Source organism: Eulemur rufifrons, chromosome 5, assembly GCF_041146395.1.
Source record: "Eulemur rufifrons isolate Redbay chromosome 5, OSU_ERuf_1, whole genome shotgun sequence".
In the NCBI taxonomy this organism is placed as follows: Eukaryota; Metazoa; Chordata; class Mammalia; order Primates; family Lemuridae; genus Eulemur; species Eulemur rufifrons.
The window spans coordinates 49,150,594-49,165,719 of NC_090987.1; the positions used below are offsets into that span (position 1 = coordinate 49,150,594).

Consider the following 15,126-nt stretch of genomic DNA (forward strand, 5'->3'; position numbering starts at 1 on the left):
AGCCACTGTTAAACAGAGCTGTCCCCTTGGCCCTTCCTAACCTTGCCTCTCCCCTCCCTCTCGGAAGGCTTCCTGTTCTTTCCAGGTGAGACCAGCCCCGATGCTGAGTGTGGTGCCGTCAGTAGCTCTGGGCATCAGTGGTGGCTTCATGGCCATCTGGGCTCGCACCCTCGGCTCCTTTGAGAAAGTCTGTGCGGCCAGTTCAGTAGTCAGAATTCGGCCCAGACCTCAAGCCAGTGGCTGAGTACGTCGTGTTCTTGGGCTGGCTTGCTGCTGTTATTTAATTTAACATTGAACACTGGGCCAAAATTGACTGTTTTCTGCCAAGTTGAGAACCAACCAAATACTGCGTTGGATAATCGTTCCATTTCTTTTAAGATTTTTTTTTTTTACACTAGAAGTTATATCTGAAATCTTAAACACTGCAGTTTGATTGGATTTTATTTTGTGTCATTAAAGAAAAAAAAAATAACCAGCGCTGTTACTGGGAGTCGGTAGAACAGGCATCTGTGAGGATTATCCTCTGTGATTTTAGCAGCCTCTCATCCTCAGTCTCCCTGTAATATTTAGCTTTTTCATCATTTTAATGAATATAGGCAAGGCTAGATAATGCCCACTGTAAAATGCACACATGTAAGTTTATTCTTTCTGAAAGGAGCTAAACATGCACCACTTTCTAAACAGAATGCACACGAGGAGGGGAGAAAATGCTTTTCCATGAACAATTAAAATTTATACAAAAAAAGCAATAAAAGTTTATCCCATTAGAAATCTGGCAAGAAAATAACAAGACAGAGGGAAAAATATTATGAAAACAACTCTTTGCCAAGCAGTTTGTAAATTGTATTGTTAAATTCATAGATTTAGGTGAGGGGGGAAAAGAACCAGCCATCAGTTACAACCATAGTCTGTCACAAATTGTTCTCTGTCCAAGGCCGACTGATGGCTCATAACCACAACCACGTTTCCAAAGAAATAAAAGTGGAAGGAGGAGCATCCTGTCTAAGCACAGCCTAGAGATGCCCTGTTCAGGAAGGGCCAGAGGACGGAGCAGGGACTGTCCGTGCGGGGGTGGGAGGACCCAGAATCAGTGACACCTACCCATCAGTTTACAGGAGGCCGCCACTTATTTCAGCCAGACTTTGTGTTTGTATCGATGCTTCTCCTAAACCCTAACATCCCACTGGGCCGGAAGGTCGGGCCCAGGCAGCCGTCCTTCCCTCTCGGGGTTCCCATTTTGCATGATTGCTGCCATAATCACACTGCAACTGTGTCCTGCAGAGACAGAGCGTTTCATTTTCTGGACCTGCAATGTGAATGAGTTAACAGTAAGTGCTAAAGAATGATAATACCTACTGAGCAGTGTGCTTGCCTGCCTCTTAAGGGGACAGAAGGCTGCAGGCGACAGCCTCTCCTAGGCTCACAGGGCCAAACTCTTCTCTTACAATGTACATGTTGCATCTGTGGTATTTTTTATATTTAAATTTTTTAAGTTAAGTTTTTTTAAGCATTTTCTTTCCCAAGTGTTGCATGTACTGACGTAATTTAGTTACCAAAAAAAAAAAAACCAACTTAAATCATTTGTTTAGAAAATATGCCTGATATACCTGGAGAACTAACAATCTGTAACAACTGAGATAAATGGAATGGTTTCCAGTATGTCAACATTTGGAACAATAACACCAATCTGATTTTGTTTTTAAAAAGTTAAGTTTTTTCAATTGAATACAAAGTCAAAATTGAAAAACATTGAACTTTTTTCAGTTTTGTGAATTTGAGATGTTATTTCTTTTTATATGGATTGCTTTCTTTTAATTTTTTAATTCATCTTTTTATTACATACACAATTTATCTTCAGGTTTTTCTTAGCAATTTATTTAATGTAACAGTTTCCTCCTAATGGACCATCAGGTTGTGTGCTCCAGCGGTATATTGCAGCAGTATATTTCAGATGTAATTGACATAAAAATGCCATTAACGTTAATACTTTTAAGATTCAACTAGACAACTAGTTTGAGGGCTATTCATTCATTCAAACAAAATATCAGGATATTCTCTTGAAGTTGTCAGAAGTAAAACTGACCTGTGAGGGTTTCTCCAGAAGGTTTTTATTTAATGAGGTGTGCTTTGTACATCACCACTGCTGTCCAGACGGCTTCACTTAACTGGCATGTGCGTTTGCAGGAGAAACTCCAAGGAGCTCAGCCCCGATCTTTGCCTCGCGTTTCTCCCCACATCTCGACTCACTCAGCTGGGTGGGTCTGATGGCTACGGCAATGTTTAGGATGCAGAGTCTCTTGCATGAATTCTTCATATGAATAACTTTGGAAAGAAATGTTATTTATATGTTCCAAAAGGAAACTGAGAAACAGATGGAAAGTGGTACCTTGGCCCTTCCTCTCTCTTGGTGACGAATCGTCATAGAATCTGCCCGTCTGGCCCGCACAGGGCACAGACACAGTGATAGTTACGTTTATCAAAAATCAGGGGACGCATAAGTGGAAAACCTAGGGAGAGGGCAAAGAACTGGTTTGCAAACATTCAATCTCATTACATTTTTACCGACATAAACAAAAAGAAAATTCTAAGGTGAGAAATTTGGACGTGAAACTCCTCTGTTGGGAGTGATGTCTACCCAGTGAGTGTGGTGTGATGGCTCAGACGGTGAACATCATCACATCCTGATGCAAAAAGGAGAACCCCTTTAAAAAATGGATTCTGTTTAGGGAATTGAACATTGCATTCTTAGTATTTTTCATCCTAAACGCATTGAGCAGAGGAAATGGATATTTCCTCAGACATGGATTTGGCATTCCATCACATTATACGGTGAGCAGGATGAACACGTCTCACGGTTTGACTGTGAGAAAGCAGGAGAGCTGCGCCCGCCGCCACCGTGAGCGCCCGGTTATCTCATTTAAACAGAAATTAAATGTGGGTGCCAGTGGTGTGATCATCAGCTGCTTCCCACTTTGTGAATAAATTGCTCAGAAGGAGTCTTTGCCTACCAGATGTGACCTAGATTTAGATTTCCAAAGACAGGGGGAAAATACTCTATTGTGTTAAAAAACAATTGCTGGTAAAATGCATGGTAAATGAGCTTATCTCACTTTTCCAGGTGTTTGGGCTAATATGTTATGGAATTACTGCTTCATTTATGAAAAATTATCGAAGAAAATGTTCCAGCAAATCAAATTTGGATAAAGGCTTAAGGATAGCTATTGTGTTGTGACTAAGTTTTTAAATGGCAGAAAGAGCAGGAGCCAATAGAGATAATAAAAATATTTTTTACAAACTGTTGGAGAAGAGTCTCCTATAAGAGGGTCAGGCGTGGGTGTGCTACCCAGCCTGTGTTGCGGTTCCATAAAATACTGAAGAACAACATGCACAATTATACTCCTTTCAGGGCATATGAAAGCTGTTTAAAAAAATCAAAGCTTGTCTGTCTGCTGGCTCTGATAAGTCTTATTACTGTTAAATGCAGCGAAATTTTTTAAAATGTGACATCTTTATTCTCTCTCACTCACTCTCTCTCTCCTTTTTGATTTCCTTTCATCTTCAGGAGCTGCCACTCCGAAACCAGTCCCAGAACCCGAGAAACAGACAGACCATACAGTCAAAATTGCTGGCGTCATTGCGGGCATCTTGCTGTTCGTTATTATATTTCTCGGAGTTGTGTTGGTAATGAACAAAAGGTGAGCCCCTCATGTTGCCGAAGACATGGTTATATCCCGTTGTTTGCAGGGTGCTTCTTGTGTGCAAAGATACGCAGTGACTGCGCTGGCTTTGATGTCCAAATCACATCTGCGATTCTGTGATTGTTAACATTTTTCATCAGGTAGCACTGAAGCTTGTGGGACAGATATTTAGAGTAAATGGCTATGATTTTGTGAATATACAGAATAACGTCAGAATCCTGTGTCTTCCCACAGGGTGGTACAGAAAGCTCTGCAAAATCGTAAAAGCCATTTATTCACCAGGAAACGTTTACTAGTTATTGCTAATACACTGGCACATTTGATATTCTCCAGGAGATGAGGAAGATGACTTTTCCTTGTCATTTTGATGAAAATGGTGATGATGACAGAATTAATTGAGCCCGTGTTCTACGTAGGCACTGTGTTCGGGTGGGTCATCGGCACAACAGCCCATGAGAGAGAATCTCAAAGAGGAGCCCGACAGAGAAACGCAGGGCCTCAATCAGCATGTCTCAGAACAGGTGGCAGAGCAGTTTGACTGGGTGAAGATTGCCCTGTGTGGCCGCGGGGTAGTCTGGGGGAGGAGAAACACAGAAATGGCTTTAATAAGCAGTCCTCACCGCCCATGTGTGAAAGATACGCAATGTCTTGTTTTGTGGAAACAAGTAAGAACTTGCTTAATGATAAAATCTCTATATAAAAATTAACATAAAAATATAGATGGGAAGAAGTGATAGGATAAATTTTCCCAGAGGGAATGCATCGGTCTTGTTCCTTTTCTCTGTCGTTTGAACACGGTTACAGGCATGGAGTGGGGTGAGGTCGTGGGTGATAGGAGGTCAGCAGAGTGGGGACTTGAATGTCTTCTCTGGTCATGGAAGGAGGTTGCGCTTGGTCCTGAAACTGCTGGTGGCCTTTGAACAGGCAGTAACATGCTCTGATTTTTATTGCAGGAAGGCACAGTGAGGAGGGGAGGGAGCTTGAGTCAGGAGACCCCTTAGATAAAAAGAAGGGGTAACTTTAGAAATATTTAGGAGGTAAATTTTAGTAGCCATTTGGAGGAAGGGGGGACAACCTAGTAAGAACCTGCTGTGGTGACTGGTTTGGGTCGGTGAGTGGCGATATCCCCGTTCACCAGAGCGTGGACTGTGGCAGCTCAAACACTTCTGGGGAGTAAAGATGGAGAGTTCAGCTTTGCAGATTTTCAGTTCAATATTCCTTTAAAATCAAGTGAAGAAGCTCACCAGGCAGTTGGCAATGCCCTTGTGGCCTAGCGGTGATGATTTCCATAGGCTGGGAGTCGCCAGCATTTCTGGAGGCAAAGCCATGGTTTGGGTGAGGTCACTCAGCTACTACGGAGCGAGGAGGAGGAACGTGGAGAGGGAAGATGAAACCCTGGGTAGCAGCAGTATTTCAGGAGAGAGTTAATATCCAAATGCACACACCTGCACGTCTTCCTTCCCTGCGTCTTCCTCCAGGTGTGCTTTCGTCCCGGTCAGGCACCAGGACAAACAGCTGTGGGCACCACGAGGCTTTCAACTCTTCCTTTCCACTTGTCATATGTCCTTTATCCCTTTTTCTCTTTTTCCTCCATCATTTGATTTCTGTCTTCACTGTCCATTCTTTGTTCCTTTTCATTCTATTTCTCTGTACCTCATCTTTCTTTACCCTTCTTCTTTTTCTTCACCTATTTATGTCTTCATTTCCCTTTTTTCCCCACATTTCTTTCTTTTTGTCTCTCTTTTTCCCTTATCTCTCACCTCTCGTAATATTTTCCTGGATGTTCTTCGCCTGTTCCCCACCTTGATGTTTATGGCGATAGCTTAGTGTTGGCACCAGTGGTTTGTACTTTTTAAAAAAAATATGACCCAATATAAATCCTAAGCAACATTAGGCCTTTCCACGCCTGGATAGGCAAACTAAACATTTTGGTTTAGTTTAGTTTAAATTCTGGGAATATGTTGGATTTTTGTGTCGTCTGGCAAGCTCTCTGTGAGGCATAGCCTGAAACTACTAATCCAGTTGCCCTTGTGACCTTAGCTAAATGTCAGCTAATCCTCCAAGGGTCTGTTTCTGCTGGATTAATTCATCATGTTACCGGGGACTCTCAGGTGGTCACTGAGGTTATGTTATAAATTATGCCTTGGAAGAGATCGCCTACGGTAGCATATGGCCTTGATCAACTTTACACTAAACACCAATAAGTCTTGTCAGATTTACGTGATTATTTACTAGATAACAATCTTAAAAGGGTTATCTTCATGGCTTGTGCCACTTTTGCATTTACTTTTTCTGAAATATAGAATGTGTTCTCTGTCAGGCAAATTAGCCAATATACTATGCCTAGAAATACAAAACTTGTAAAATTTACATCTGAACAGTCGGTCATGTGGTACAAACTATCATATTTCATAGAAATTCTTAAAACTTCTAATTGTTCAGGGTTTGCAACCAAAATTCAAGGGTAAATTGTGAAAGTAGTATTTTTAAGCAGAGCAGTTACAACATATTAATCACAGATAAGTTGCTGGAGTGTTATTGATAAACACGTTCTTTTTCTAACCAACATTGTTTGGTTAGAAAAGCACTGCATTTAGATTTGGAATTCCCAGATCTGTATTTGAACTGATTTTGTTATTCTGAACTTTTCTGGGTCTTGGATCCCTCATTTGTATTAATAAGTTGCAAAAGTTGAACCAGAAGATCTCCGTAGCTCTCCCAGTTACCCAGTATCAGGGTTCCTGTCAGGTGGCAGCCTGTGGTGGCATCACGACACAGCGACGCGGCGGCTGTTCTGGAAGTGCAGTGAGTGCTTGTCACCATAGTCACTGTTCACACCCTCGCACTGGGTCTGCCCAGGGCCTCCTTGTGCACTTCAGGCCCAGAGGTGTTGGTTGGTGAGTTGTTCCTCTCCCAGCCTCATGTTCCCACCTTCACAGGGGAGGGACGGAAAAGAACCACCTCCGGTGTGGATTTCAGTGTATTATTTGTCATTTTTATTGGTTAGAACCTAGTGCTTTCAAACTTCGAGCGTGCTCCTGTATGGGCTGATCAGCCCGTGTCTCCTCGGCCCGCAGCATCCTGAGTCAGCCAACTCACATAGATGCCACTGGTCCTAAAGACAGGCTGGGCCCAAGAGCAAGTGTGAGTGAAACAATTCATGGGCCTTTCTGGAAATACAATGGGATGTCTGTGCTGCCCAGGATGAGCCAGGCGTTGCCTTCTGTGCTGGGCAATGCACCGGGCTGGCTGTGCCTGACAGGGCTGAAGGGGACGGCCACAAATGCCAGCACTGGAGAGTTGCTTGACCCTGTATGGGGGCATTGTCAGTTATTAGCTGAGTGGACATCGTTTTGTCCTCTGAAGGGTGGGCTGTATATAAAAAAGAGTTGCTGAGCGTGGGCCTCTAACAGAAAATGTAAACTCTTGTCACCTCATACTAACTCTTTCTTTGAAAAATAGACAATAATGACTAAAAACCACCATGGCCATCCGTTTTATTTGACTAAATGTTTTACGGATCTGTCTCAAATGAATGACTAGCTGGTTTTTGTTTATGAGCATTAATTAATCCATTTGGACTTTGCCTGGACTAACAGAATCTGAAAACTTCTTTAAAAAACTTTTACAAAATCTATACATTTAATTTTATCCCATAAGCAAAGAAATTTCTTCTTATTTTCCCTTTCTGAAAATTATGTGCTCTCTTAAGGGTTTGACATTCTGTTGCAGCAAATGTTAAGATAGAGTGTGAGGTGAAGATCTGCAAAATAAAAGTTCCACACAGAGCCACATGACAATAGACTCTGAGAATTGATATAAAACAATTTGAGTAGGAGATATTCATTTTACTATGTTTCATCCATGTATAATTAAATATATTTGTATAAATGAAAATGCCTTCATTTTCAACATTTTTATAAGGAATAATTTATCTCAATAACATGTTTGACAGAATTTAGCATATAAGCACCGTCAATTTTACCATGATTAATTATATTTACTAGTGTTTCTAAAATTGCTATAGATCTTTCAGAAGTTGAAAAACATTTGTATTAATTACAGTAATATCTCTGTCTCAGCCATTGTGGTACATAGAAATCACAGAAGTTATGGCTATTTGAAAATAATTAAAGAGAAGTGTGTTCTAGGGCAAAATAGCAAGTGGTAACTATTCTATTACATGAACACCTGTTACAGGTAAATAAAACTATTTTAATTCTGAAACACTTTCTATCTCCTTTCTGTAACACATTTTAACAGATGTGCATTTTGTAAATGCAGCACGTATTATTAAATATTTAGCACACATTCTATTATACTGAAATACTGCTGGTCCTCCCAAGAAGAAAATGGCACTAAAAATGGGAAGTTTTTCTGAGGACATCATGAAACAGAAAAGATGAGAGGGAAAATTTGATGAAAGCCCTGTTCTCAAAGAGATGGCTGCAGCGTGTGGCCGGAGGCCAGTTGACATTAACTACAGTTCCCCTGCCCCACCCATTTACATACGAGACAGGGTTTCACTCCCGCTATAGCTAAGTGTGACTTGTATGTGGAAAATGTCTTAGGTGTCGATGCTTTATTTAAAGTCTTGTTTCAAAATCCCCTTTCCTGAGATACATTAGGCAGTCCTATGTGGATATTTCATGATTATTATTTAAAATCTGTGGACTTAATATGCAGCAGTCATATAAATAGAACCACATACTTCAGCATGCATGAAACAGGATGTGTGCACATGAGCACGTATGGACGCTTTATCTCAGTCTGTCAATCAGCTGCCATCCTTCAGATTTCCAGATGACAGCTGACTAGGCTTGTGGTACAAGAGTGAGTTGAACGAATCAACCTCTGTAAAGGCCTCTTCCAACCCGGACTTTATGTGATTACTTTAATAGCTTCTATATGGTCCCTATTTCTGGACTTAACATAACAGTAGTTCTCTACAGAGAAGATTTTATTTTTAAAAGAAGAGTACAGAATGTAGGCACCAGTTTTTTATCTTATGGGGGAAAGTGTCAGAGAATAATAAGAGTTATTTAGAATCTTACAAACTTAAATTCACACCCCAGCCCTCTACTTTATCGCAGTGTAAATTTAAATGAGTTACCTAACCTCTCTGAACTATTTTGCAGTGGTAATGATGATAGTGTATAGTCCATGGAGGAAGAAGGGAAGATTAAATGAGATAATGTATGTACCTGGTTTATGTTTGATAAATAATAGCTTAAGAGCCCAGCAGTTGAACTTGTCGCAGGCATGTAGGTTGCGTGCAGCAGAGACTGAGCTGAATCTAAGTGTGTAACTCTGAACTACCCTGCTGCTTGGGCTTGTTCGAGTAAAACTCAAATATGCATCTTTCTCTGTAAAACTCAAGTATTCTGTGTAATCATTAGCTGAAAACACAGCAGAGTTATCAGCTTGTTATAATTTGCCAGGGCTTTAAGTCTACAAATATTTAAAATTCTACCAGCATCTCTTAGTCATCTTTTTGAGCCATCATTGGAAAATCGCTAAATAAAAGCTTTTTCTACTTCCTCCTTTACAGAAGTGTTTTAAAAATCCTTTTGAATAGGTGTGTTTTGTGTCATTTGTTGATTTATAAGTTTATTTCTGATAACTCACACTAGTGAGCATGCTATATCCTTTGGTCTGGTTTGTTGGATGTGGAAATCTGGTAAGTTTCATACGAAGGGTGAGGCAAGGGAGCGTCAGGGGCACCCCTCCCTCCTCGGAGACAAACACTGGTGTCTGGCGCTTCCAAGGTAAGAGCAGGGGCTCTGGGACAGAGCCTTGTGCCCACACCTTGTTCTGTGGCTTGCTGGCCGTGTGACCTTGGGCAAGCCACCTAGTTAGTGTCCCTCAGTTTCCCCCAGCTATACCAAGGGCGTAATGATAGTACTTACCTCATAAAGTGTTATGAGAAAAAAACAAGTTAATACCTTTAAAGTGCTGGCCTCCGATAAATATTAACTACATTTATAATGTATACAGTATGCCCGTATCCAAGCCGTAGCTGCCTCTCTAGTGTCCATACCCATCACGCACGTGCCGCCAAGTCCACAAGCTCCTGCGTCTGGAAATAAGGAGCCATCTCTCCGTTACAGCGGACACCCCTCTTTTGCCCATGGAGAGCACCATTCCTTTGCAGCCAAGGATGCACAGAGGATGCGTCTTTAATTATAAACATTGCTAGGAACACAGCCGGCAGGAATGAGACAGCTCACTGTCCCCTTACCTTAAGGCCACACCTTGGTCAAGGTGCTATGGCTGAAACCACAAGGTATTATAAAATTATTCTTCAGCCATACCCACCCACTAGTATTCCTTATGCAGAGCTGGATTGTGGAAAAAATGCTTTCTGCAGAGAAGTAAACCAAAGGTCCTGGGCCATACCTGAGGAATATCCTCTAAGCTCCAAATACCTCTGAGTGGGCATGGCCTTGGCATTGAAAGCAAATACTTTGGGTATTAAAACCTGTCAGACCAAGACCTAGCAAGGTTCCATGTGGTCTGCCCCTGGGGTAGGGACGGAAGGACAGAGTTACTGTCTTCACTGTGCTTGAGGGCCTGGCAAGCGTCTGTGTGGACTCTCTGAGCCTCTCTTCAGCGCTGCTGTCTAACTACCACAATTCTAGAATGAGGCCTCCTGCTGAACAGCTGGACCATGTGCCCTGTGGCCTGGTGGCCGGGCACCTGCCCTGAACTTGTGCCACGTTTCAGCAGAGCTGAATTTCTCTCCAGCCATCTCAGGGCACATTGTCCTACTGGTTCCTAATTTTAATGCACGATAACTTTCTAACACAGCTCAATAAAACTTGTTCTTTCTGTGTATCCTACCACTGAAACTGAAGCCCTGGAGTTCACAGAAGGGTGTTAAGGAAGGGTTGCATAATTACTACTAAAATTGGTCACCCTTCATAGCGGATGTCTCCAGGTGGTGTGTTGGCACTCCCAGCCCCGTCCACCCAAGCGCTCCGTGTTGGTCAGAGGTTGTGTGTCTCAATCCACATTGACATGACTTCACGCTCTAGTTTGCAGAGTGGGAAATATAGCTTGAAAACTGAGCATATTTTTCTTGGGAGGATTATTTAAACCTGTATCTTGGTTAGTGAATCCAAGATTTCAAGCTTAATAATACCATGTTTTCAACTCTTCCCAGTTTTGTTTTGTAATAATAAGTAAAACAGTAAAGAATGTAAGAAAAAATTTATACATTAAGAAAAAATAGGTCAATTTCTAACCTGACTTCTTTGGGCAAGATTCATGATCCCTCTTCTTCTAACATAAACCTAAGTTTATTTTTAACAGGGAAAGCAGTTATATCTGGAATTTTTAATTTAGATTCATTAATTTGTATAAAATTATGCAAAATTAATTTTTTAAAAAAGATAAGGAAGTACCCAGTGTTTTAATTTGGAGAGAATTTTTCTTTGACAGATTTCAGCATTATAAAATGTAACACTCTATTGAATAATATATTTCTTTGAATAGGAAAGGCATTTTTTTGCCCAGCTCTCACAGTGTGTGCTTTTTAAAGTGAATAAAGCTTCACTACCCCAACTGGAAGAAGTTTTTATCATCATTCTATTCATATCTGCTGTTTCCTGACTGGCAGTGCTACGTAGGACTCAAGTGAAGCTATTTTGTGGCTTTTAATGCAAGTAAAACTTGGCTCACTTATTAAATTCCAGTGTACTTCTACTTCTTTCTAAAAGACAACACAAAACATTGGCAGGAATGTAGCCCAGGTCATCTTGTCCAAGACTGGCCCCTGTTCTCTCTCCGGCACACGCAGGCACAGGGGTAGCTGTCCTGGGTGCATTCTGTGTCTGCCATGACTCACAGCAGCACCTGCCTGAATTCCAGAATTCCAGCTGGGACACCTGGAATTTAGCACTTTCCTTACTCTTCCCGCATAATAGCGCGGACGGGACACTCTCCCCACGTTCACGCTCTTGAATTGTTTGGGTACCATCTGTCTCTTCTATTAGATTACGGCATGTTAAGGGCTACGAGCCCACCCTTTCTAATCGACACCCCATTCTCACACCTAGCTGCGTGCTTGCCCGCAGTAGACATGCAGGATAAAAAGACACTTTAATGCAAGCTCCTCAGCGTAACACTGGACTTTGAATAGCTTCGGCTTTTTTTTGGGGGGGGTGGAGGGATGTAAGTTTTTGTTATACTATAAGATATTTTATTTATTTTTCTGTGGTGTAGATATTCTGGTGGACAGATTCCCTGTTTGAAATGGTATGATTTTTTTAAAGTTGGAATAATAATTCTTAGGATTTTTAATGTAATATATTAAAATAGTTGAAATAAATAGTATATTTAAATTCAGATACAGCTTAATTAAAAGAAAGGCTCATCACTATCAGTTATTTAAACTATCATTTATTTTTAGGTTACCTTTGAAATATTTTTTATAAATTGTGTACTCTATTTCATTTTTTACAAGCAACATCAATTTATTTATTTATTTTTATTTCAGGATATTATGGGGGTACCAACATTTTGGTTACATGTTGTGACTTTGCCTCACCCAAGCTAGGATTGGAGGCATGCCCTTCCCCCTTACAATGCTCACCTCGTCCATTAATTGTGAGTTTACCCACCCCCATCCCCCCAACCCCCAGTGAATATTACTACCCTGTGAGCACCTTAGTGTTGATCAGTCAGTGCCAATTTGCTGGCGAGTACATGTGGAGCCTACTCTTCCATTCTTGTGATACCTCACTTCAGAGGATGGGCTCAAGCTCTATCCAGGAAAATATAAGAGGTGCTAGATTACCATTGTTTTTTGTAATTGAGTAGTATTCCATTGTACACATATACCATATTTGATTAAGGCACTCATGGATTGACGGGCACTGGATTGTTTCCACATCCTTGCAATAGTGAATTGTGCTGCCATAAACGTTGGAGTGCAGATGTCTTTGTTAGAATGTCTTTTGTTCCTTTGCGTAGATGCCTAATAGTGATATTGCTGGATCAGATGGTATTTCTATTTTTAGCTCTTTGAGGTATCTCGAAATTATTTTTCATAGAGGTTGTATTAATTTGCAGTCCCACCAGCAGTGTAAGAGTGTTCCAGTCTCTCCACATCCTCACCAGCATTTGTTGTTTTGGAATTTTTTGATAAAGGCCATTCTCACTGGGGTTAGGTGATATCTCACTGTGGTTTTGATTTGCATTTCCCTGATGATTAGAGATGTTGAGCATTTTTTTTTTATATGTTTGCTGGCCATTATTCTGTAGTTTTAGGTCACCTTTGAAATATTTTTTGTAAATTGTGTACTCTATTGCATTTTTTTAACAAGCAACATCAATTTAGATTAAAAATTCTTATATTCAAAAATGAATAATCTACCTCAGGATGAATTTTTTTTATAGTATGGGCATTAGTCCTCAATAAGTTAGAATATCCAGTTTTTTGAGTCACCTGGTCGGTGGGTTTGCAGTGGAAACGGCGGGACCCATCTCAGGGGCTGTGCTGGAGCTCTGAGTGCTTCAGCCAGGACGCCCCTCCCCGGCAGCCCTTCTGCTGTGCACCGGCTATCGGCTCTCGCAGTGCATCCTTGTGAGGTGTCACTCCCTCGAGTGTGTTTGATAAGTATTTGTGATAACATTGGTTCATTGACTCTATGTCAGAACACAAACATTAATAGGAACAAATTCAGGATAAGGCCTTTCATGGAAATGCTTAGTGTAAGTGTGTAGTTATGGAGAGCTCTCAAAATGCCCTCAATCCTTCTACCTGGCTTTTCTAAAAACATGGGTTGTGGGTTTGGAGTCAGCAGTCTGTAGTTGAAGGAATTGGCCACTCTTTAAAGAGAATTGGTCGGCTGTCACTGCCTGAATTCTTAGGTGTGATCCTGACCTTTACTCAAAGGGAAGGGAGGAAAAATCTCAGAAATGTGTTAAGATCTTTAAAATGAAGAGCTTACATAGCTTTAACTGGAAATCTTAACTCAGTATCTATCGTGCCAGAGTGGTGTTACCCTCTTAGAGGACACTTGGGAACGAATGCCTGAGGCTGTCTTTGCTGAGAATTGCTTGACTGCAATTGCACCTGTTGATTGCATAGTTTTGTAGTCACAGTAGTCAAGATTTTTCTTTTATGATTTGTCAAGTCAAGGTTGACTCAGAGTTCTGGTCCTAAAGGTCACAGAAGGAATAGCTTAATGGTCACAATCATAACGGCCTACGGGGCCAGTAGCGGTGACCCAGGTGAAGACAGGTGAGTCCCTGATGAGAGCTTCACAGATACATTACAGTGTCACAGATCTTCCTCTCCCCCCAGGGGAAGGGAGAAATCTGCATTTCTTTTATTAAACCTTCTAATTTTTCTTGTTGGCAACTAATCAGTTTTTTAATGCTGTGTTGGCCAAATAAAGTAGGTGTCTGGTCACCAGTTTGTGATTCTTAGTTCTATTTTAAGAAATATCAAGCAGGAGACATGTAAATCACCCCATTTTAAAAGTATTTCATCACCTGCATGTTCCTGGCTATAGGTTTGTCTTATACCAGGAAAGGCAACAGACCGTCTCCTTGTCGGCGCCTCCTCTCTGCCCGTGCACTCGCCCGTACCCTGTGATGCTCGCAAATGGTGAAACTGGCCGGTAACCTCCTTGGTGAATAGGGGACTCCTACTTGAAAATGCAAGAAAACTTACGCGTCAGTTATCTTATCTGTAGGTGATAGGGCTGGATGGTTCGGAATAAGTTCCCCTCTTGTTTATGAGTAGAGCTCATCCACGTGATGTGCAGTTGGAACTGCTATTGACTCCTGTATCTCTCCCTAATCCAGCCTGGGAATCTCAACGAGCCTCAGATACTAACATCTATTAGCACACTTTCACTCAAAAGATTCAGGTTGAATTTCTTAAATTCTGTTCACAGGAATCACCTTTCTGGTCACCAAAAACAATCCCCCCAGTGTAGGAGAGAAGAATGGGCTGCCCCTGGCAATGGCAATGCTCACATCTGCAGATGGTTGGCGGGAGGGAAGCCAGCCCACCCCCGCAAGGCTCTCTCCTTCCTGAGCCCTGAGTGTGCCTCATCCAGCCCAGGCAATGAAAGCAAGAGGCCTGGAGATCATACAAGAATAGGGCTCTCTTTTTTTTTTTTTTCGGACAGAGTTTCACTCTGTCACCCAGGCTGGAGTGCAGTGGCATCATCATAGCTCACTGCAACCTCAAACTCCTGGACTCAAGTGATCCTCCTGCCTCAGCCTCCTGAGTAGCTGGGACTACAGGTGTGCACCACCATGCCCGACTAATTTTTCCATTTTTGTGGAGACAGGATCTCACTCTTGCTCAGGCTGGTGTTGAACTCCTGACCTTAGGTGATCCTCCAGCATCAGGCTCTCAAGGAACAGGGCTCTTGCTAACATGTGGTTGCTGATTTATTGATGTACC

General features: G+C 41.7%; 1 protein-coding gene across 8 annotated transcripts in view; it reads left to right on the forward strand.

Annotated features, from left to right (window-relative positions):
- The window catches only part of PTPRM (protein tyrosine phosphatase receptor type M), a 762,555-nt gene that overhangs the window by 520,325 nt on the left and 227,104 nt on the right, over positions 1-15,126 (forward strand). For all 8 annotated transcript variants that reach the window (XM_069468544.1, XM_069468545.1, XM_069468547.1 and 5 more), the window contains one exon: positions 3,563-3,695. In XM_069468544.1, coding sequence (XP_069324645.1) covers positions 3,563-3,695 — 133 coding nt within the window. The remainder of the gene's footprint in view (positions 1-3,562; positions 3,696-15,126) is intronic.